Source organism: Polypterus senegalus, chromosome 13 (assembly GCF_016835505.1).
Source record: "Polypterus senegalus isolate Bchr_013 chromosome 13, ASM1683550v1, whole genome shotgun sequence".
Taxonomy (NCBI): Eukaryota; Metazoa; Chordata; class Cladistia; order Polypteriformes; family Polypteridae; genus Polypterus; species Polypterus senegalus.
In genome coordinates, this window is record NC_053166.1 from 160,105,818 (window position 1) to 160,128,674 (window position 22,857).

Genomic DNA, 22,857 nt, shown 5'->3' on the forward strand with positions numbered 1-22,857 from the left:
GATGCCCTTCTCTGAGGCATTTACTTTAAAACCAATTCAATGCCGAGCTTGTCATCCTGTGGGTGACTGAATGGTAACCTTGCAATGCCTCATTCAGCCCTTGAGGGGTCCTCACCCAGATTTGGCCAAACTAATCCCACCACGCTGTTTGGTTCTCCCCTCGCCAGATCTGGCGTCTTTCTGGGCAGAAGTCTGAGTGCTCGCCCTGCATTGGGATTGGAGTGCTGCACAAGTAGTCCTAGAACCACCGCAGCGCCCCCTGGCTTCAGTTGTGGGGGGGCGGGCTGCACCATTTCTTCTTAATTCAGAGAATTTGGAACTTGTGCCTCCACTCGGCCTGCTAGTTCATAGCTGCCTGATGACTGTTTATTTATTTCATTATTTCTGAGTAGATTTGTTTGCATCTTGGCCTGTCATATTAAGGTCTTTACAAGATGAAGCTTTACTGGAATTTGCACAGGAAATTTTACTTTTTCAGGAAGTGCTATAAATAAAAAGCACCAAAAAAACTGAAACGGTCTGAAATATTAAAAATGCATTCAAGCAAAGTATTTTTCCTCTGTAAATGAAAAGCACTCAGTGTGCTAAAGGTGATTGGGTGTGTGCTGGGAGGTAAAGGCAACTGAAACTGAATACAATTGGAACTAAAAGTGTGCCTTTTTTTTTTATTGTGTGAATTTGCAGATCCTAACAGCCCAACCACCAAAGATCCGAAGGTCCTGGAGAATGGATCCCTGTTCAGGTCTGTCTGGTGCGGTGGGCAGCGGGAATGTTACAGCAGCCTGTTCTGTTCACACATTAGACCTGGCAAGTCCAACCATCCATCTATTATCCAACCCGCTGTACCCTAATTACAAGGTCACGGGGGGTCTGCTGGAGCCAATCCAAGCCAACATAGGGCACAAGGCAGGAAACAAACCCCGGGCAGGGCACACACACCAAGGACAATTTAGAATCTCCAATGCACCTAACCTGCAAGTCTTTGGACTGTGGGAGGAAACCCACGCAGACATGGAGAGAACATGGAGACTCCATGCAGGGAGGACCCAGGAAGCGAACCCAGACGACTGGTCTCCTAACTGCGAGGCATCAGCGCTACCCACTGCGCCAACGTGCCGCCCACCTGGCAAGTCACTTTAGTGTAATTTTTAAATTCATGAATATGAAGTCAGACTGATATTCCTGCTACCTCACACTTCCAGGCTCTAGGGTTCCAATCCCGGCTCACGCAGTGTCCTTGTGGAGTTTGCGTTGTCTCCCCATGGCTTGTTACACCAGTGATCCTTCACCCCCTAAAGACGTGAATGTTAAGTACGTTTGTGTGTCTGTGTGGGTGAGTGGGTGGCAATTATCAACGGTTCCTGCTTTGCACCCAGTACAGCTGGCATAGACAAACCTGAATGGCATAAGTAGGTGAGAAAATGGATGGACGAATAGTGTAACAAAGGCGCTATATAGGTGCCTGACCCGACACAAATAGACACGGAGGCACGTATAAAAAGTAAAGACTTTTATTTTTCTTCAGCTGTGGGACACATCTTCCCAAAGCACACACTGAAAGCACAACACACTTTTCTTCCTCTACCACCACCACCACTCCTCAAGCTTCGTCTCCTTCCTCCCAACTCTGGCTCTTTGAGTGCAGGTGGTTGGCCCTTTTTATAACCCATCCAGAAGTGTTCCAGGTGCTTGACCACCTGGTCCTAATTGCACCTCCGGGTGGGGCTGAAGATTCGTCCAGCCAGGCTGCCGAGTCCATGCAGCTCCCCCTAGCGGCCATCCGAGCCCCCAACCAGGCTGTGGAGGACTCCATCTCCCATGGAGCTCTGTGGGTGGTTGGGGAATCACCGTCAGCCATGGAGGCTGCCACCAAGCGTCCCAGGAGAGGTACTGGACTGCTCATGGTGGCTCCGCCTGAAAATAAGCAGCAGGGGTGTCCCTGCTGGGCATGGGACCCGGCTGTCCTTCATAATAGTTAGAAGTCCCATTTGAGCTTGCCAGAGCTTTACAGCAGGGAACATAAGTATTGAATGCAGCGACATTTTTCTCAGTAAATATATTTCTAATGGGGCTATTGACAAGAAATTGACACCAGATGTCGGTAACAACCCAAGTAATCCACACATACAAAGAAATCAAAACAAGTAAGTCCATAAATGAAGTTATGTGTAATAAAGTGGAATGACACAGGGAATAAATATTGAACGCATGAAGAAAAGGCGGTGCAAACGGGCCTTGAATGCCAAAAAATCAGCTGACATCTGTCAATCCTGATAGCCCCCGATCAGTGCAAATGAATATCCACTGCTTTAGACCTAAGTGATGGCCTGTCCATCACCAAGGTGTCACACAAGAAGCATCTCAGGATGGGTAAAAGCAAAGCGCTCTCTCAAGACCTTCGCAAAACACACTGATGGCATTGGTGACAGACGTATTTCTAAACTTCTGAATGTTCCGGTGAGCACCGTTAGGGTCATAATCCGCAAGAGGAAAGAACATCACTTCACCATAAAGCAGCTACGACCAGATACTCCTTGCAAGATTTCTGACAGAAGAGTCAAAAGATGAATCCAAAGAGCCAAGGACCACTCAATGAGAGCTTCAGAAAGACCTGGAATTAGAAGGTCCAGTAAGTAATGCACTCCACCACCATGGCCTCTATGCACGCTCACCGCACAGGACTCCACTGCTGAAGAAAAAACACCTTGAAGGACGTTTAAAGTTTGCTGCGCAACATTTGGACAAGTCGGTTAAATACTGGGAGAGTAGAGTCTGGTCAGAGGAGACCAAAATTGAACTCTTTGGATGTCACCATGTTTGGAGGAGAAATGGCCCTGCACAACATCACCCCAAAAACACCACTGGCAGACTTCATGGATTTGAAAGAAGGATGAATGGAGAAATGTAGCGGGACATTCTTGATAAGAATCTTCTGCCATCTGCTAGGAGGCTGAAGATGAAACAAATGGGGGACATTTCAGCAAGACAAGGATCCCAAATACACAACCAAGGAAACTCTCGGTTGGTTTCAGTGAATAAAGAAAATAAAGAAGCCGCTAAAATGGGCCAGTCAGTCAATCGCCCGACTTGAATCTTTGATTGAAAATCAATGGAAAGAACTGAAGAGCAGAGTTCATAGACGAGGCCGCCGGAACCTTCAAGATTTGAAGATGATTTGTGTGGAAGAATTGGCCAAAATCCCACCTAAGCAATGCATGCGACTCGTTTCTCCTTTCAGGAGTCGTCTTGACGGTGTCATCACCAACAAAGGCTTTTCTACTGCATATTAACTCTTTTAGGGCTGATGTCGACTTTTGTCAAAAGGAGGAGTTGATGATGGTTATCAACTGTAAACTGTGCCAAAACAAACCGTTATGTTTTAGTTGGACTCTTGTTGCTAGAAGGAAAGTTAGTTTCATTGGTTTGACCGAGATTTTCTGCGCTCGTGTGAGTAGTAAGGTGCAAACAAGAGCAAAAATGGCACCGACACAATGGAGAGATCAAAGCGAATGCGTAAAGCAAAATACTCCGTCGACGAAATTTTGCCTATAATCTCTGAACTGGACTATGACTTGTCGGACTCCGATTTCGATACAAGTGATTAAAAAACAATTGTGAGGTTCCAGCTTCAGCTGACTGGTCCCCAGCTAATCGAGTAGTTGACACGCCTACGGCAATGTTCGCCAAGAGAACTGCCACTTAACAATGGTAAGAGGTAGGAACCAGATTGCAATGCACTGCGACCGTGACGTGAAGACAGCCTGGCAGCAAGTCTGCCGCACATTCTTGGCAAACTGGCAGCCGCAGCATGCAGCAGCAGACGTTTTATGTTAATTTCTGTGTGAAATCATTGCTTTTCAGAAACTATATGTTTTTTTGGAAAAAATATTCAGCCCTCAAAGAGTTAAATAAATTTCAGTAAGCGCGTTCAGTACTTATTCCCAGTGTCATTCCACAAGTGTGGATTATTTGGGTTGTTACCGATGTCTGGTGTAAATTTCACGTCAGTAGCCCCATTAGAAATATATTGACTGATAAACATGTTGGCGCGTTCAATACGCTCTAAATGTTCAGAGGGCATTCCGGCACCTTCACGTTTTATGCACATTTTGCTGTGTTGCAGTCTTATTTAAATTCATTTTTCCTTCAAATGACACTTAATACCCAAGAACAACAAGCAAAAAACAAGGTGCTAGTAAAATAAGCTGAAATATCCCGTTGGCACAAGTATTCAGACCCTTTACTAAGTTCTTTGCTGAAGTCACTTTGGCTGCTGTCACAGCCAGAAGTCGTCTTGGGCTTTTCAGTATAAGCTTCATGCATCTGGATTTGATAGATAGATAGATAGATAGATAGATACTTTATTAATCCCAAGGGGAAACTCACACACTCCAGCAGCAGCATACTGATAAAGAACAATATTAAATTAAAGAGCAATAAAAGCGCAGTGCAAGTTAAAAAAAAAAAAAGCAAGGTGGAGAGTACAAAGCCGGTATAACAGTCTATAATCTTGTGTTGTGTTAACGTTTAAACCAGAGTCACATAGTGTGGGGTCTCCTCAGTCTGTCAGTGGAGCAGGACGGTGACAGCAGTCTGTCTCTGAAGCTGTTCCTCTGTCTGGAGATGATCCTGTTCAGTGGATTCTCCATGATTGACAGGAGTCTGCTCAGCGCCCGTCGCTCTGCCACGGATGTCAAACTGCCCAGATCAGTGCCTACAATAGAGCCTGCCTTCCTCACCAGTTTGTCCCTCTTCTTTATGCTGCCTCCCCAGCACACCACCGTGTAGAAGAGGGCGCTGCCTATAACCGTCTGGTAGAACATCTGCAGCGTCTTATTGCAGATGTTGAAGGACGCCACCCTTCTAATGAAGTATAGTCGTGTCTGTCCTCTCTGGCGTAGATCATCAGTATTGGCAGTCCAGTCCAGTTTATCATCCAGCTGCACTCCCAGGTATTTATAGGTCTGCACCCTCTGCACAGTCACCTCTGATGGTCACGGGGTCGATGAGGGGCCTGGTCCTCCTAAAATCCACCACCAGCTCCTTGGTTTTGCTGGTGTTCAGGTGTAGGTGGTTTGAGTCGCACCATTTAACAAAGTCCTTGATTAGGTTCCTATACTCCTCCTCCTGCCCACTCCTGATGCAGCCCACCATAGCAGTGTCGTCAGTGAACTTTTGCATGTGGCAGGACTCCGAGTTGTATTGGACGTCTGATTTATGTTGGCTGAACAGGACCAGAGAAAGTCCAGTCCCATGCGGCGCTCCTGTGTTGCTGACCACAATGTCAGACCTGCAGTTCCTGAGACGAACATACTGAGGTCTGTCAGTAAGGAGTGATTTGGTTATTTTTCTGCATTTCTTCTCTGCCGATCCTCTCTCCACCTGTGTCAAGTTGGATGGAGACCACCAGTGGACAGCGATTTTCAGGTCTCTCCAAGTTCTGGTTTTGGTTGTGCCACTTAAGAACATTTCAGAGTTGTTCCTAATCTACTCCTGTGTTGTCTTTGTTTTGTCCTCATTGGCTTTCCCTCGATCCAGTCTAAGTCTTTCACCCCCTGCTCCTGGAAAATAAGTCCACAGAGTGGTGCTGCCACCCTGTGGAGGTGAAATGGTATTGTACAGGTGATGTGCAGTTTCTGGTTTCCTCAAGACATGACGCTTAGAATTAATTTCCTCAGACTAGAGAATCTTGTTTCTCATCATCTGAGAGTCTTTGGGTGCCATAAAAGAGATCACCCAGAAGTTGATGGTCACTCCAGAGAACCTGTGTGAAAATATGAAGACCATCCAGAAGGACAACCACCACTGCAACACTCCACTAACACAGGCTTTAAGGCAGAGTGGCCAAGACAGACACATGAAAGCTCAAATGGAGTTTGCAGAAACATGGCCCTTATCCTCCGATTGCCAAGTGTGGCTAGGCCGACAGCTCTAATTGTCCCAAAATTCTTCCATTTAAGAATTATGGTGGTCCCTATGCACTTGGGAACCTTTTCATTTTTTTGTAACCTTCTCCAGATCTGTGCCTCTTCACAATCCTGTCTTTAACCTTGCAAGCAGCTCCTTTGATCTCTGTGGCTTGGTTTTTGCTCAACTGTGGGACCTTCCATAGACAGGAGTGTGCCTTTCCTAATTAGTCCAATCGACTGAATTGACCACAGATGGACTCCAAGTAAGGTGTAGAACCCTGTCGGCGGTGATCGATACAATGGGATGGATCTGAGCCAGATTTCAAGTGTCATAGGAAAGGGTCTAAATACTTGTGTCTGTAGGATATTTCAGTTTTTACTTTCTCGTATATGTGGTGTAGGGAAAGGATTAGAACCATCCAAAAATTCGATTTTGATCAATCTCAATGTGTTTTTAGACCTCTGTGACTTTCTCGTATACGACGTACAGGAAAGTATTAGAATTGTCCAAAAATTTGATTTCGAGATTTTGATGAATCTCTATGTGTTTTAGGCCTCCTAGAGTGCATTTTTGAAATATGTGTGTGTGTGTGTGTATATAAACACGATGACTTGAGGACGCTCTCACTTTGGTCAACCAAATTTTGCATACAAGTATTTGGTATTAAATGTAGATTTCTATCAACTTTTGCGCAATTTCTGTTACCTGCCACTTTACCGTTTACTTCATGCAGCTGTAGAGTCCGATTTATTCAACTTAACTTTTATAATAATTGTTCAATGTATTATTAATTTGCTGCGGTGGGCTGGCGCCCTCCCCGGGGTTTGTTTCCTGCTTTGTGCCCTGTGTTGGCTGGGATTGGCTCCAGAAGACCCCCGTGACCCTGTAGTTAGGATATAGCGGGGTTGGATAATGGATGGATGGATTATTAATTTGATTTCGTGTCTGGTTTTTAAATGTACATAATATAAAAACAGAATCCTGGTCTTGCAGTGTACTCCTCAGATATCCATCCCCATAACGGAGTATATGAGAAAGTCGAGGGGAGACCATTCCTGATTTTGTTTTATTTATATTGAGTTTGAAAAACTTCTAAAGCCTTGTTTATCATTATTATTATATTAATTGTTGCTTGAAGAGTAGGGAAATTTTTTTTCTAACGAATTTGGCACAAGGGTGTAACCTAGCCAAATGTGAAAGAAGTGAAGGGGTCTGAACTTTGTCAATCCATTGTACAGGGTGGGCCATTTATATGGATACACCTTAATAAAATGGGAATGGTTGGTGATATTAACTTCCTGTTTGTGGCACATTAGTATATGTGAGGGGGAAAACTTTTCAAGATGGGTGGTGGCCATTTGGAAGTCGGCCATTTTGGATCCAACTTTTGTTTTTTCAATAGGAAGAGGGTCATGTGACACATCAAACTTATTGGGAATTTCACAAGAAAAACAATGGTGTGCTTGGTTTTAACGTAACTTTATTCCTTCATGAGTTATTTACAAGTTTCTGACCACTTATAAAATGTGTTTAATGTGCTGCCCATTGTGTTGGATTGTCAATGCAACCCTCTTCTCCCACTCTTCACACACTGATAGCAACACCGCAGGAGAAATGCTAGCACAGGCTTCCAGTATCCGTAGTTTCAGGTGCTGCACATCTCGTATCTTCACAGCATAGACAATTGCCTTCAGATGACCCCAAAGATAAAAGTCTAAGGGGGTCAGATCGGGAGACCTTGGGGGCCATTCAACTGGCCCACGACGACCAATCCACTTTCCAGGAAACTGTTCATCTAGGAATGCTCGGACCTGACACCCATAATGTGGTGGTGCACCATCTTGCTGGAAAACTCAGGGAACGTGCCAGCTTCAGTGCATAAAGAGGGAAACACATCATCATGTAGCAATTTCGCATATCCAGTGGCCTTGAGGTTTCCATTGATGAAGAATGGCCCCACTATCTTTGTACCCCATATACCACACCATACCATCAATTTTTTGTTCCAACAGTCTTGGAGGGATCTATCCAATGTGGGTTAGTGTCAGACCAATAGCGGTGGTTTTGTTTGTTAACTTCACCATTCACATAAAAGTTTGCCTCATCACTGAACAAAATCTTCTGCGTAAACTGAGGGTCCTGTTCCAATTTTGTTTTGCCCATTCTGCAAATTCAGTGCGCCGATCTGGGTCATCCTCGTTGAGATGCTGCAGTAGCTGGAGTTTGTAAGGGTGCCATTTGTGAGTAGCTAATATCCGCCGAAGGGATGTTCGACTAATGCCACTCTCCAGTGACATGCGGCGAGTGCTACGCTGTGGGCTCTTGCTGAATGAAGCTAGGACAGCCACTGATGTTTCTTCATTAGTGACAGTTTTCATGCGTCCACATTTTGGCAAATCCAACACTGAACCAGTTTCACGAAACTTAGCAAGCAGTTTGCTAACTGTAGCATGGGAGATGGGTGGTCTCGTAGGGTGTCTTGCATTGAAATCTGCTGCAATGACCCGGTTACTGCGTTCACCAGACATCAACACAATTTCTATCCGCTCCTCACGTGTTAACCTCTGCGACATGTCAATGGCTGTAAACAAAGAGAAACTTGTAAATAACTCATGAAAGAATAAAGTTACGTTAAAACCAAGCACACCATTGTTTTTCTTGTGAAATTCCCAATAAGTTTGATGTGTCACATGACCCTCTTCCTATTGAAAAAACAAAAGTTGGATCCAAAATGGCCGACTTCCAAATGGCCACCACCCATCTTGAAAAGTTTTCCCCCTCACATATACTAATGTGCCACAAACAGGAAATTAATATCACCAACCATTCCCATTTTATTGAGGTGTATCCATATAAATGGCCCACCCTGTATATTAAAGAATTTGTGTTAGTGCTGACACGGCACAGTTAAGCAAAAATGCTTCCTCCTTTCAGTTTTCCATTTTCTGTAGCGGCTCACTCCAGTATATGATCACAGTAAGCCAGGGACTCGCCCAGTGCATTCATGTAAGGCAGGAGAACGCTGTGGATGGGATGTCAGCTCCTACTCTTGAACCCCCACTCAGTCATGGAGCCCGATTTTTAGAATCGCCAGTTAACCTAACTGTGTGTGTGTGTGGGCGGATGTTCTCTCATATCCTCGGATGTGCTTATTGGGTTAACCTTTGAGTGTGGTGGGCTCTTTGATGAACTGGTGCCCCCCTACACACATCAGAATGTAGCCAATCCTCCTGACTGGCTCAGCTCTGTGAATGTAAGAGGTGGCCATCGGTAGTTTAATGGAACTTCCAGACCCTCCTCTTGTTGACGTGCAGTCCTCTTTACAGACTACGTCACAACTGCCCAGAAGTCCTCTGCTCAATTTGCTTGACTTACGAGTGAAGTGAGAGGTGTGGGAATGAATTAAATGTTCAGGAACTGGTGGGGATTTTAGGGGTCACACGCTGGTAACAGACATTTGGAATAAATTAAATGTGATTGCCAGGTCATGGACCTTTTTATTTGAGTGTATTTGGCTAATTGCACCTTTTATGACTGAAAAGTCGGAGTATTGAGTGTTCATTGACTTGTTCAGGGTCACGTAGTGGGCCAAGAAATAGTGTTTGGGTTTTGTAGTCCACTTCCTTAGCCACTTCACCACACTGCATGCCTTTAACAGAGCGCCATGGATGTCATGCTAAGAATGAAGCTCATGTGAAGACTTAATAAAGCATGGGGAAATTGATGGTGTATTATTCAATATTTAATGGACTTTAGTTTTCTAATAAGCCCATCCTTCAAAAAAAGTAAGAGTGGAATCTAAAGAAAGAGAACTGAAACCGATTCCAAAGTCGCCCTCAATTATGTATTATCGATTGACATGAGCGACATTTAGAAGCATTAATGGCTGTGATTTATGAGCTCAAGACCCACTCAGCTGGCTGACGTTGGTGCTCCTTCAACCTCCGGCTTTCTTCTCTTTTCCTCTAACCTAGGAGTCGTATGTCAAGCTCTTCTTCTGCCAAAACCGCAGCGCAGAGTGACGTTTTGGGGGCCTCGGGCACTCAGAACAAAAAGAACACAGAGGCTGGGAAACTGACAGAGGCAGACAAAGCGAAAACCGGCAAGGTAGGCAACCCAAAGCGCATTTTGGGGGAGGATGGCGTAGACTGGGGGGGGATATGTGCAGGGGATTGTCATCAATCAGGGTGGTTAAGTAGTTTTGAGTTTGGAAGACCTGAGCAAAAATGCCGTTTTATAGTGAAAAGAAACTTTAACATCTAGAGTTTGTTTTTAATTGTTGAACAAGTTAATGCTGGGAGCCCCTAAATTGTTAGTAGCCTTAGATTGTGTGTACGCCCTTCACTGTTCACCTCTGTAACGTTCACTCCTGACTTTAGCTGATGGCATCCTACCTTCTCTGTAAGGAGTTATCTATCATTCACTCTACAATACCCCAACCATGGCTGAAGCCGGCTACCTTGCAGGGCCGTCTTAACAGCATTCTAGACCCCTGGGCAAAGCAGCACACTGGGGTCTCTACCTACACAACCACTCACAGGAACAAAAATGTAAATGGTCGATTTTAAAAATGAAACCGATATTTATTGTATTGTACTTCCAACAAAATCAGCGTTTAAACATTTAAAACACCTGCTGTACAGCAAAGATGAATCAACACAAACGTTTGAACAAAATAACGAGCCTTGAAAAACACTAAAATTTCACCATATAAATGATACTCAGTTGGTAAACCATACAGACGGAGATGGCACCGGATGAAATGACTGTGAATTATTTATTATTAATCAAGTGTTCAACGCAAACATTTGTGAAATTTTTTGCAGAGAATTAAGTGATGTTAGCATATAAGATTTTACGTTATGAGGTGTGGGAGATCGATATTACACATTACGGACACGGTGACCCTGAGACCAAATCGGAGGCGAATGCCAATGTCCACTTGTAACACAATAACAATAAGACGAGAGCAGGCTAGTCCTGTCCACTTAATTCTTCAAAAAAAAAAAACATCAAGTCGAGTTTTGAAAGTCCCTAAAGTCTAACTGTCCACCACACTACTTGGTCGCTTATTCCAAGTGTCTGTTGTTGTCTCTGTTTAAAAAAAAAAAACAAAAAAAAAACAAACCAAAACCTCCTAATGTTTGCGTAAAATTCACCCTTAAGTTTCCAACTGTGTCCCCGTGTTCTTGATGAACTCGATATAAAATAACCGTCTCGATCCACTGGACTCATTCCCTTCATTAATTTAAACACTTCTTCAGGTCTCTTCTTAATCTTCGTTTTCTTAAACTGTAAAGGCTCAGCTCTTTTAATCTTTCCTCATAACTCGCCCCCTGTAGCCCTGAATCAGCCGAGTCTGGACCTTCTCTTGTGCTGCTGTGCCCTTTTTGTAGCCTGGAGACCAAAACTACACCCAGTACTCCAGATGAGGCCTCGCCAGAAAACTAGGACGAGATAAAGGTGTGGGGATCTTCCCCGTATACTTGAAAATAAGCACTCAGAATTTAAAGACTAATACATAACAAGTAGCATCTCAAGACAGAGTCCCAAAACGAGACTTAGATTGAAACAAAGGAGTGGCGGTTTTATAGAGGAGACCAAGGAGGAGGTGCTTCTTCAGTGGTGCAGTCAGATGTGAGGTCAGCGTAAGAGCCATTTGCTAATTATTTCTTCTTTCAGCTGTCACGGGTTGCCACAGTAGATCATCTTCTTCCATATCCTTCTGTCCTCGTCATCTTGCTCTGTCACTCCCATCACCTGCATGTCCTCTCTCAGCACATTAAACCTTCTCTTAGGCCTTCCTCTTTCTTGGTTGCTCTATCCTTGCACCCTTTTCCCAATATACCCTTATCTCTCCTCTGCACATGTCCAAACCAACACAATCTCCCTGAACCGTCCCACCTGAGTTGACCCTCTAATGTCCTCATTTCTAATCCTGTCCATCCTCGTCACACCCAATGCCAATCTTAGCATCTTTAACTCTGCCACCTCCAGCTCTGTCTCCTGTGCCACCGTCTCCAGCCCAAATACCACAGCTGGTCTCACTACCGTCCTGTAGACCTTCCCTTTCACTCTTGCTGATATCTGTCTGTCACAAGTCACTCCTGTCACTCTTCTCCACCCTGCCTGCACTCTTTTCTTCACTTCTCTTCCACAATCCCCGTTACTCTGTACTGTTGTATTTCAACTCATCCACCTTCGCCAACTCTACTCCCCTCATCCTCACCACCCCTCTGACCTCCCTCTCATTTACACACATGTATTCTGTTTGTTCCTACTGACCTTCATTCCTCTCCTCTCAGATCTCCACCTCTCCAGGGTCTCCTCAACCTGCCCCCTACTCTCATTACAGATCACAATGTCATCAGCAAACATCACAGTCCACGGGGTCTCCTGTCTAATCTCGTCTGTCCACCTGTCCATCCCCATTGACAATAAGAAAGGGCTCAGAGCCGATCCCTGATGTAATCCCACCTCCGTCACTCCACCAGACTGTCACTGTCACACTCCCCTCGTTCATATCCTGTACAACTCTTACGTACTTCTCTGCCACTCCTGACTTCCTCATTCAATACCACAGCTTCTCTCAGTCACCCTGTCATATTCTTTCTTCAGGTCCACAAAGACGCAATGCAACTCCTTCTGTTCTTCTCTAAACTTCTCCATCAACATCCTCTGAGCCAACATCACATCTGTGGTGCTCTTTCTTGGCATGAAACCATCCTGCTGCTCAGTAATCATCACCTCCCTTCTTAACTGACCTTCCACTACTCTTTCCCATAACTTCATGCTATGGCTCATTAATTTTATCCCCCTGTAGTTACTCCAGTCCTGCACGTCCCCCTTATTCTTAAATATCGGCCCACCAGTACACTTCTCCACTCCTCATCATTCTCTCACTTTCCAAGATTCCGTTAAACTATCTGGTTAAAAACTCCACTGCCGTCTCTCCTAAACACCTCCATGTTTCCACAGGTATGTCCTCTGGACCAACGGCCTTTCCATTTTTCACCCTCTCCATCGCTGTCCTTACTTCCTCCTTGCTTATCTGTTGCACTTCCTGACTCACTATCTCCACATCGTCCAACCTCTTCTCTCTCTCTCTCTCTCTCGTTCTCTTCATTCATCAGCCTCTCAAAGTCCTCTTTCCATCTGCTCACCACACCCTTCTCACTTGTGAGTGCATGTGGAGGACACACGGTTTTAATCCGCACCTTACGTGCTCTCTAGTGCAGTGCCATACGTTTAGAACGTACTAAAGATGAGGTAAAGCACCTGTAAGTGTAGAAACAACTAAAGTTTGACAAGAAAAGCGACGTTCAGAGAAGAGACATTTTTTTCCGCCTTTTATTCTACGTGTGTAATCCTTTTTTTTTTTTTTTTTTGGCGACTGTTTGCTTTGGATTTTCTCTAAATCTTTTAAAAACGAACTTTTGGACTGAGAGATTTCTTTCGGCACACGTTTGACCCCTGCTTGATCCTGCCTTACTCGCCAGCAGTTACAGTCAGTAATGGGGTGGGCCGGGAGGTCTGTAGAGAAGCTGGAAGTGATGTCGGAAGTGGAACTGGAGGATGAGGAGTTGGAAGTGCGATCGGGCGAATTTTCCTTCCAAGGATCTGTAGAGGAGGGGGGAGTAAAGGCGTGCGTTAGTGTGCACCGCCAGCCCCATTTAGTCAGGCCCACCGACTGAATACTTGTGTGTGTGTGAGACTGTATGTTGTACTGTTAGGATATTTGTATTCAAGGTCTGCTTATGGAATCGACTCGGCAGCTTCACACCTTCTATTTCAATTAGTGTCTGTTTATTGATTCAAACAGCAAACCGTTCCAGTGTCGCACAGCTCAGTCAAACGTAACAACAACATTTATTTATATAACACATTTTCATACAAAAAAAAATGTAGCTCAAAGTGCTTTACAAAATGGAGAATAGAAAAATAGAAGACACAGTAAAAAATAAAAATAAGTCAACATTAATTAACATAGAATAAGTAAGGTCCGATGGCCAGGGAGGACAGAAAAGACAAAAAATAAATTAAAATCTGTAGGGGTTCCAGACCACGAGACCGCCCAGTCCCCTCTGGGCAATCTACCTAACATAAATCAAACAGTCCTCTTTGTATTTAGGGTTCTCATGGAAGGACTTGATGATGATGATGATGGTCACGTAGACTTCTGGCTTTCAGTCCATCAATGTTGGTGCATCAGGATGCTTTGAGTAGGTGGTGGTGGCGCAGGCCGCCACCACAGAGAAACCAGAAAAAGAAACAGAAGAGAGAGTTGGGGTCAGTATGGATTTTAGAGCCACTATGAATATTTATTATGAAGAATTGAACATACAGAGTATCAGGATTAAGTATTAAGTGAAGTTAGGAGAAGGCCATGTTGCAGTGTCGTGTTTTCAGTAGTGTTTTAAAGAGCTCTACTGTATCAGCCTGGTGATCGGCAGACTACTCCAGATTTGAGGTGCATAACAGCAGAAGGCCGCCTGCCCGCCTCACCACTTCTTTTAAGTTTAGCTTTTGGAATTCTAAGCAGACACTCATTTGAGGATCTAAGGTTACGATTTGGAATATAACGTGTCAGACATTCCGATATATAAGATTATTTAAGGCTTTATAAACCATAAGCAGAATTTTAAAGTCAATCCTGAATGACACAGGTGACCAGTGTAGTGACATCAAAACTGGAGAGATGTACGTGAAATGCTAAAGTGCACTTCCAGTGAAAACGCTGCCCACAGTCCGCAGATTTATTTAAAAGCTCTTAGCTGACTGGTGTAAATGTTTAACGAAAAAGAAATCTGTAGTAGAATATGAATATTACACACAAATGTCAATTTTTCCCCTTTAAGCTGGTGCGTTATGCTGCTTGATGAAATGTACTTTGAGCCAGAGGTGCGAATCCGGCTGGAATCCTGCGGGATGTACCAAAGTTGCAGGTGTGGCGCCTTCTCGGTTCCTATGGGCAGGAGTGGAGGTCCAAATGGAGTCTGATGGACTTCTGCAGGATGGGAAAATTGCTTATAATGTTCAGTAACTGTGCTGTTGCTGTCCTTCTGGACAAGTCATTACTTGTTGACTTATTTTTCTTTTTCCGAGTGTCCGATACTCGTGGCACGTTGACAACCTGGAGCCTTTTTTCTGCAGTCTGGCCTTCTGTTGGTCTTCTTTTTTCCCCCCAAATGTTGGCACCTTTGCCTGCAGCCACCTGTTGTTTGTGTAGCTTTGAGGAATTTAAGACTAAAGTGACCTTGCGAGTCGGGCATTGCCATCTTTGTACCAACCTTTGTCTCTGTGTGTGTATCTCCTCCATCAGGTGAAACTCTCCGTCTTCATCGAGTATATGAAGGCAATCGGAATTTTCCTCTCCCTCATCAGCATCCTGCTCTTCCTCTGCAACCACACCGCCTCCCTCTCCTCCAACTACTGGCTTAGCCTGTGGGTGGACGACCCGGTCATCAACGGGACGCAGCAGCACACCGAGCTCCGCCTGGGCGTCTATGGCATTCTGGGACTGTCTCAGGGTGAGTGGGCAGAGGCCTGCAGGTCAAGGTGTGGCGGTCTCGCTTTTCCTTTTTACTTTCTGAATTTTTGAAATAAATCGCCAGCGCTGACCTTTGATGAAAAAGCACCTTCATTTATATGGAGGAATAATTTTGACATAATGAAGTAAAGGCATTCTGACTTGTGGCAAATAAATAATAAAATAACATGTGAGTGTAAAAAGTTAAATGCTGCGCAAAATGTTTATTTGTTTTGTTTGTTCTTTCATTCATTCATTCATTCATTTATTTCAGTAGCACCGCACATTACATGACGTACGCCTTGAACTAACAACTCACTTTTACCTGTCAGTATACGAGGGCTTAGCAGTTGGTGGAGTAAATCTGAACGACGCGTCTCTAATGGCTGCAGTTTAGATCAATTCAGTGATGGGCAAGCAAAAGTGCGGACTCCACGTCAGTGGTGGATACGAGCAGAAGGAGATCCGCCCAGAATTGCTGCGCAAAACGTCAACTCTAAACTCGTTATCGGAGGTCTGCTCGAGGATTCACCAGTCAAAACCGAGTACTCGCTAGAGCCCCTCATCTCCGCTTCGACAGGCCAAAGTGACTGTTTGCATTGCCAGGCATTTTCATGTTGCATGTGGTGTCATTGAAAGAAAGAAAGAAATAATTAAGTAAATACATAGTTTGAAATGGAATTGCACCAGGAGCCATCTCGGTTTGCTGCTCCATACCAAATGGCATTTAACAGAGACATATGCATTACATTTTCCATTCCAACAGGTGGCACATCACACACATTTGTTGCAGTAGAATGCGTAACTACAAACGTTGTGCCATCTGTAGGAATTACATGTGCAATGCATGTGTGTGTTTTCATATGCCTTTGGGTATGGGATTTGTAAAAGCAGTTGCTAATGTTCCTGAAATGCCATCTGTTGGAATGCAATTTGCAATGCATGTGTCTCGGTTGCATGCCATTTGGTATGGGATTTGTAAAAGCAGTTGCTAATGTTTCTGATGCGCCGTCTGTTGGAGTGACAGATGCAATCCATTTTATTACTACAAATGTTTTGTGATGCACCATCTGTTGGAACGACTGAGACAGCAACTAGTAAAAGGCACAGATGCACAGACACTTAACCTTTTGTTATCTCGCTGTACTTTTTCCATGCTCTTCTATACTTCCATTATTGCTGTTTTCAGTGACCTAAGATATGAATACTTTTTATATTAGCTTTGCTTTCAAAGTCGACGGAGGTGTTTTGCATCTTTGTTTATTTTGCTAAATTCTCACGTGTTTTAAACTCCAAGGATGTCCTGTGCTGTTCACGTCAGATTAATGACTGACAAGTCGTGTCGGGCTGCTGCTGTCTGCACTGGGACCCCTGACTTGGTGTCTTTTTGACTTTCCTGTCCCCCCTCCCTTAGGAGTGGCAGTTTTCAGTTACTCCATGGCGGTATCCATTGGTGGGATCCTGGCCTCCCGCTACCTGCACGAGACGATGCTGCACAATGTCCTGCGCTCGCCGATGTCCTTCTTTGAGCGCACGCCAAGCGGTAATCTGGTGAACCGCTTCTCCAAGGAGACGGACACCATCGACTCGGTGCTCCCCAACATCATTAAGATGTTCATGGGCTCCATGTTCAACGTGCTGGCAGCCTGCATCGTCATCCTCATCGCTACCCCCATCGTGTCGGTCATCATCCCCCCTCTGGGGCTTCTCTACTTCTTTGTTCAGGTGTGTGATGTGCCGCTGCGTGGGACTTGAGCATCATGACGATGTGGGCAGTAATGGGAGTCCACTGGCATGCTGGCGCTCAAGGGAGTGTGAGAAGGTGGACTTGTGGGTGGGCAGGCAGCAGGAGTTTCAGTTGGGGGAGTCTGTGTGTTGCTCATCTCTGGTCCTTCTCCTGCCAGCGCTTCTATGTGGCCACGTCTCGCCAGCTAAAGCGCCTGGAGTCGGTGAGCCGCTCGCCAGTCTACTCGCACTTCAATGAGACATTGCTGGGCACCAGCGTGATCCGAGCCTTCCAGGAGCAGAGCCGCTTCATCAGCGAGAGCGACAGCCGGGTGGACCACAATCAGAAGGCCTACTACCCTGGCATCGTGGCCAACAGGTATTCCCGAGTGCCGTGGGTGGCATGAGCACACTTGCTGCTGCGGCACAGCGGAGGTGCCCAGGGCTCCGTGGTGCCAGCTTGGCTGTGACTGTTGGGTGCTTCTTGTTTGTTTGATTATGTGTTTATTTTTTTTCTGCAGGTGGCTGGCAGTGCGTTTAGAATTTGTGGGCAACTGCATTGTGTTGTTTGCGGCCCTCTTTGCAGTGCTGGCCAGAAACAGCCTGAGCGCCGGCCTTGTTGGGTTGTCCATCTCTTACGCCCTGCAGGTAAGCTGGTCATGACGCACAGCTGGGGGTCCTGGGGTGTTCCCCCACTGACTCCACATCCTTCACGATGACAGCAACTGTGTCACTCTTTTCAATGTCTCGACTGCAGATTACCGCATCCCTGAACTGGCTGGTGCGCATGTCCTCCGAACTGGAGACCAACATCGTTGCCGTTGAGAGAGTGAAGGAGTACTCGGACACGGACAAGGAGGTAATGTAATCTGGCGGTCCTCGCATTGCTGTCGGGGTTTTGCTTTGTAGGACAGACGAGAAATGGAACGTCAGCCTGGTGGAGGGGACGTCGTATCTCACACACACACACAAGGCACTTCAACCTCGGTGGTCCTCTTTATGTTGATGGACAAGTTGATACTGGAAATGCGTGGATTGACAGCGGCATGCAAACGTTTGGGCCCCCTTGCTGAAAATGTCTGTGAAGTGAGCAGAAGGGGAACTGACCACCAAAAAGCATCAAGTTCAAGATGTCACATTTCGTTTTAGCATTTCTTGAAGTGTCTTGTTTTAATTTATGTTATGGGGGGCATGTAGAAGTCACTAAGCCCTCCAATGTGGTTGCCAATGGTAACACGGTGGGTACGTTGATCGTGCAGATCCCTGTCATACTCGAGCAACAGAAAAAAATACAAGAGAAGTGAGCAAAGAAAGACGCCACCACTGTCCTGATTGTGACGTCGGGCTGTACATTGGTGACATGTCACCCCCGGGACGGCCACTAAAGCAGCATCGGTATGGCAGTAGCCCCCAGACATGCCTGTTCTATCGCGTTTATGTAGGCGTTTTGGTTTTTAAATGTTTCTCTTACACGTCGTAACCTTTATGACTCGTTTTTCCGTGCCCCCCGTTTGCCCTCCCCTGATGAGCATGCACACGCTGGTTAGTTTAACTGAGCTTAACCGCGCACACTCTTGACAGAAACTGACGTAACGTTTGCGAATTCTTCCCAGAATTGAGCTCTGTGTTCAGACACGTTAGTTATTCCCCTCAGTCTGTCTGTCTGATGGTTCCAAAGAAGGACAGATCGTACGGACCCCTTTTCTAGAGTGGTCTCAGACATGGCCCACAATATCTTGTAATCCTCAGTAAGCCCACCTTTTCAGTCTCGTGCAGGGAGTCGACCCCTGGAGTTGCTCCCCAACCCGACACCCGCTTGTCAGGACTCTGAATGACATTTTAATGAGCCACTTTATGACGTTAAACCTGAATAACTCTCTGGACTGCATTCTGCTGCCATCTAGTGGACAGAATGACATCATACTGCAGAAAATATCCTGAATCTTTCTATGCAGTTTGCTACTCTGTTAACTCGTCAATATTCATGAGTGTGGGTGGAGCCTTCAGCCGAAAAACACAACGGCGTGTAAATGAGAAGCTGTGAAAGCCGTTTTAGAATAAACGGAATCTGAAACGCGAGTTGAGTTACGTGACAGTGATGCCAATGTGAATTGGTCATCAGACATTGTCACAGATAGCCAAACTGGTGCATATGACGCTAAACGACTGAACCACCACGTTATTTCTGGTGACTTCAGTCACATAAAGCAGCAGGTAGGTGCAGGGTGAAAAGAGAGATGAAGATGCAAGCCCCCTTCGCACTGTTCACAATACAGCAACTGTCGATTTTCATGTCATCAATGTAGAAGTCACTAAGCCCTCCGGTATGGTTGCCAACAGTAACACGGGGGGGAATACGTTGATCGTGCAGATCTCTGTCATACTCAAGCAACAGAAAAAAATACAAGAAAAGTGACCAAAGAAAGATGCCACCACTGTCCCTATTGTGATGTCGGGCTGTACATTGGTGACATGTCACCCCAAGGATGGCCACTAAAGCAGCATCAGTATGGCAGTGGACCCCAGACTTGCCTGTCCTATCGAGTTTATTTATGTAGACGCTTTGATATTTAAATGTTTCTCTTACACATCGTAACCTTTAAGACTCGTTTTTCCGTGCCCCCCGTTTGCCCTCCCCTGATAAGCATGCACACGCTGGTTAGTTTAGCTGAGCTTAACCGCACACACTCTGACAGAAACTGACATAACGTCTGCTTTCCGTTTGCGAATTCTTCCCAGAATTGAGCTCTGTGTTCAGACACGTTGGTTATTCCCCTCAGTCTGTCTGGCTGATGGTTCCAAAGAAGGACAGATCGTACGGACCCCTTTTCTAGAGTGGTCTCAGACCTGGCCCATGTTATCTTGTAATCCTCTGTAAAGCCCACCGTTTCAGCCTCGTGGAGTTGCTCCCGACACCCGCTTGTCAAGATGTCTGTTCTGCTTCTCCTTGTGCTGAACTCCTGTTTAAACGCCCACAGGTGAAGGTGACGCTGGTCTTCCCTAATAAGTCATGGAGTTATAGTGGTGGGCACACACTGAAGCCACATCTTCCAAAAAAAATCAAACCCTCGAATATTTAATAAACTGAAGACTTCATTCTCATCACTGGGGGTATCGGGAGCATTTCCGGGTTTGCCCACAGGTGGCGCTGTTGTGTCTTCTCTTACCTGGAGTGGACGTTTCTCAATCTGCGTCCCCATGTTCAACTTCTTCCCCCTCAGGCACAGTGGAAGTCCAAGGAGACGACGCTGCCACCCACTTGGCCCACAAGCGGTCGCATCGAATTCCGCCAGTACGGCCTGCGTTATCGGGAGGACTTGGATTTTGCCCTGCGGGACATCAGTGTTGTCGTCGAAGGAGGAGAGAAGGTGAGAGGTCACGTTGGGAATCCGCTCGCTTGGCTGCGATCAGAGCGTCGAGGGTAGTGGGAGGCACTGGGAGTTTGTGGCTAAACTGGTTACCACTGGCTTGATTTGTTGGTTTGGTTTAGGGGGGTTGAGCTGTACCCTTTAGGACCCCATCTACCTTTTATAAGGTCACCGATACTTCAGTAAGGTAAAACGCACAGGGTGGTGGGTGATGGTCTGGTTTTAGGGGCTTTGAATCACGGGAGCCCACCGTTTCTCAGCACTTTACCCTATTGGACCCCCATTGTCTTTCCTGGCCCCTAATGCTCTCACCTGAGTTATGTGTATCATTTTCTCCTCCTTTGTCCGCAGGTGGGAATTGTGGGTCGCACCGGCGCTGGGAAGTCCTCCTTGACCCTGGGCCTGTTCCGTATCATTGAGCCGGCGCAAGGAGCCATCTTGGTGGATGGCACTGACATTGCCTCCCTGGGTCTGCACGACTTGCGCTCTCGCATTACCATCATCCCTCAGGTATCGGGGAAGTGAGGCCTTGTCCGGGGGAGGGGTTTATGTCTGCTGCCCACCCCAGTGACCTTCTTTGATCCCTTGCAGGAACCAGTTCTGTTCTCGGGCTCACTGCGGATGAACCTGGACCCTTTCGACGCCTACTCTGATGAGGAGATCTGGAATGCCCTGGAGCTTGCCCACCTCAAGAGTTTTGTGTCCGGGCTGAAGGACAAATTGGGCCACGAGTGCTCCGAGGGTGGCGAGAACCTGAGGTGAGTAGTTTGCCCTCCCATTGGTGGGTGGCTGAGTCGGGCTGCAGCCTGGTGGCGAGGACTTGGGCTAACCTCTGGTCGCCTCTTCATGTCCCCAGCGTGGGCCAGCGACAGCTTGTGTGCCTGGCACGGGCCCTGCTGCGCAAAACCAGAATTCTCGTCCTGGACGAGGCCACGGCTGCCGTCGACCTGGAGACGGACAACCTGATCCAGTCGACTATCCGGAGCCAGTTTGAAGAGTGCACCGTCCTGACCATCGCCCACCGCCTCAACACCATCATGGACTACACCAGGTACTGTGGCGGCGGGGGGTTTAGGGGAGAACATGCCTTATTGGTAAAAAGGCAGGAGGAGGTGGTCCGTACGGGGAGTGGAGTTTCTAGAGAGTCGTGTGGGGGGGCGGCTGGCGACCAACAGCCAAGTGTAGCGAGGAGAGTCCAAGGGCCACAAGGAGACGCACTTGGAGCTGGTAGCCCGGGTGGGGTGTTTTGGGGGTGTGGAGGGTGCATGGTGGTCTCCTTTGTCTCAGCTGGTCACGGTGACCCTACTCTGAACCCCTCAACCCAAATTCACATCCAGAGAGGGGCGCTGCCTGCCCAAGCAAAGTTGTTATTGGTGACACCCGAGTGTCTAGGGGGCTTCAGTGGGCTGTCCAGTAATGTTCATAGAGGGGGTCCGTGTAGTGGCAGCTCTCCACTGTTGTCCAGTATTTATTTAGGGGCACCTGTGTAAGGATTTGACTTTTTCCAGTAGTGGGGTGCAGCTGGCCACCAGTGGTCTTTGTCAATGTGGTGGTCTCTCCAGTATAAAGGACCTGGTGACTCTTTCTTTCTTTGTCTCTTCTGTCCCTTGCAGGGTCCTGGTCCTGGACAAAGGTCAAGTGGTCGAGTTTGACACTCCGGCTAATCTTCTTGCCAAGAAAGGAATCTTTTACAAAATGGCCAAAGACTCCGGTCTGGCGTGACACAGCGATTGGATCTGAGCCCCCACCCCACCCCCGACCCCGACCCCTGACCGTCACTGCAGCCAAGAATGGAGAGGCCAGCGGCTGACTGGCTGTCACTTTGTCACGCAGTCGGCCACAGAGGGCGCTGGCCATCTTTTGGGAGGGTTTCTTATCGAGCTCTCCACTCTGACCTGACTGCAGGGTCAATCCCCCCGGGACCCCCTGGGTAGCTCCTGTGTCTTTTGTGTTACTCTATTTATTTATGCTATTGGTACGTTTTGATTTTGTTATTGGGGGTCATGTGGGGTGGATTGGGGCGGAGCCTGTCGAGATGTTGAGTCCACAGGGAGGCGCTCCGTAGCCACTGCCTTGGTAATTCTTTCTCAATTATTGGGGGGGTCTGTTCAGCCCCCATATTTTTTAGGAAGCACTTGATTTTTTTTTTTTCTTAATTTAGTCCACATAAGATGAAAGCCCCCGTAGTGGACGTCCTCAAACTTCTGACCACTTGCGGCTGCTTTAGCAAAAGTGCCAGCCGGCGGAGTAGGGTGGTCTCGATCAGCCTGATCACGGACACGAGGTCTGAAAAGGCGCTATATAGCAGCCCCCTCGGAGCAGCGG

At 46.6% G+C, this 22,857-nt stretch overlaps 1 protein-coding gene across 2 annotated transcripts in view; it reads left to right on the top strand.

The window, feature by feature from the left end:
* abcc1 (ATP-binding cassette, sub-family C (CFTR/MRP), member 1) overlaps positions 1–22,527 on the top strand; it is a 69,468-nt gene extending 46,941 nt beyond the window's left edge. For both annotated transcript variants that reach the window (XM_039776472.1, XM_039776473.1), the window contains 12 exons: positions 685–742; positions 9,885–10,017; positions 15,233–15,440; positions 16,854–17,164; positions 17,344–17,543; positions 17,686–17,812; positions 17,922–18,023; positions 20,386–20,532; positions 20,884–21,042; positions 21,124–21,290; positions 21,389–21,583; positions 22,146–22,527. In XM_039776472.1, coding sequence (XP_039632406.1) covers positions 685–742; positions 9,885–10,017; positions 15,233–15,440; positions 16,854–17,164; positions 17,344–17,543; positions 17,686–17,812; positions 17,922–18,023; positions 20,386–20,532; positions 20,884–21,042; positions 21,124–21,290; positions 21,389–21,583; positions 22,146–22,254 — 1,916 coding nt within the window. In that variant the 3' untranslated portion in view covers positions 22,255–22,527. The remainder of the gene's footprint in view (positions 1–684; positions 743–9,884; positions 10,018–15,232; positions 15,441–16,853; positions 17,165–17,343; positions 17,544–17,685; positions 17,813–17,921; positions 18,024–20,385; positions 20,533–20,883; positions 21,043–21,123; positions 21,291–21,388; positions 21,584–22,145) is intronic.
* Positions 22,528–22,857: the final 330 nt, after the last annotated feature.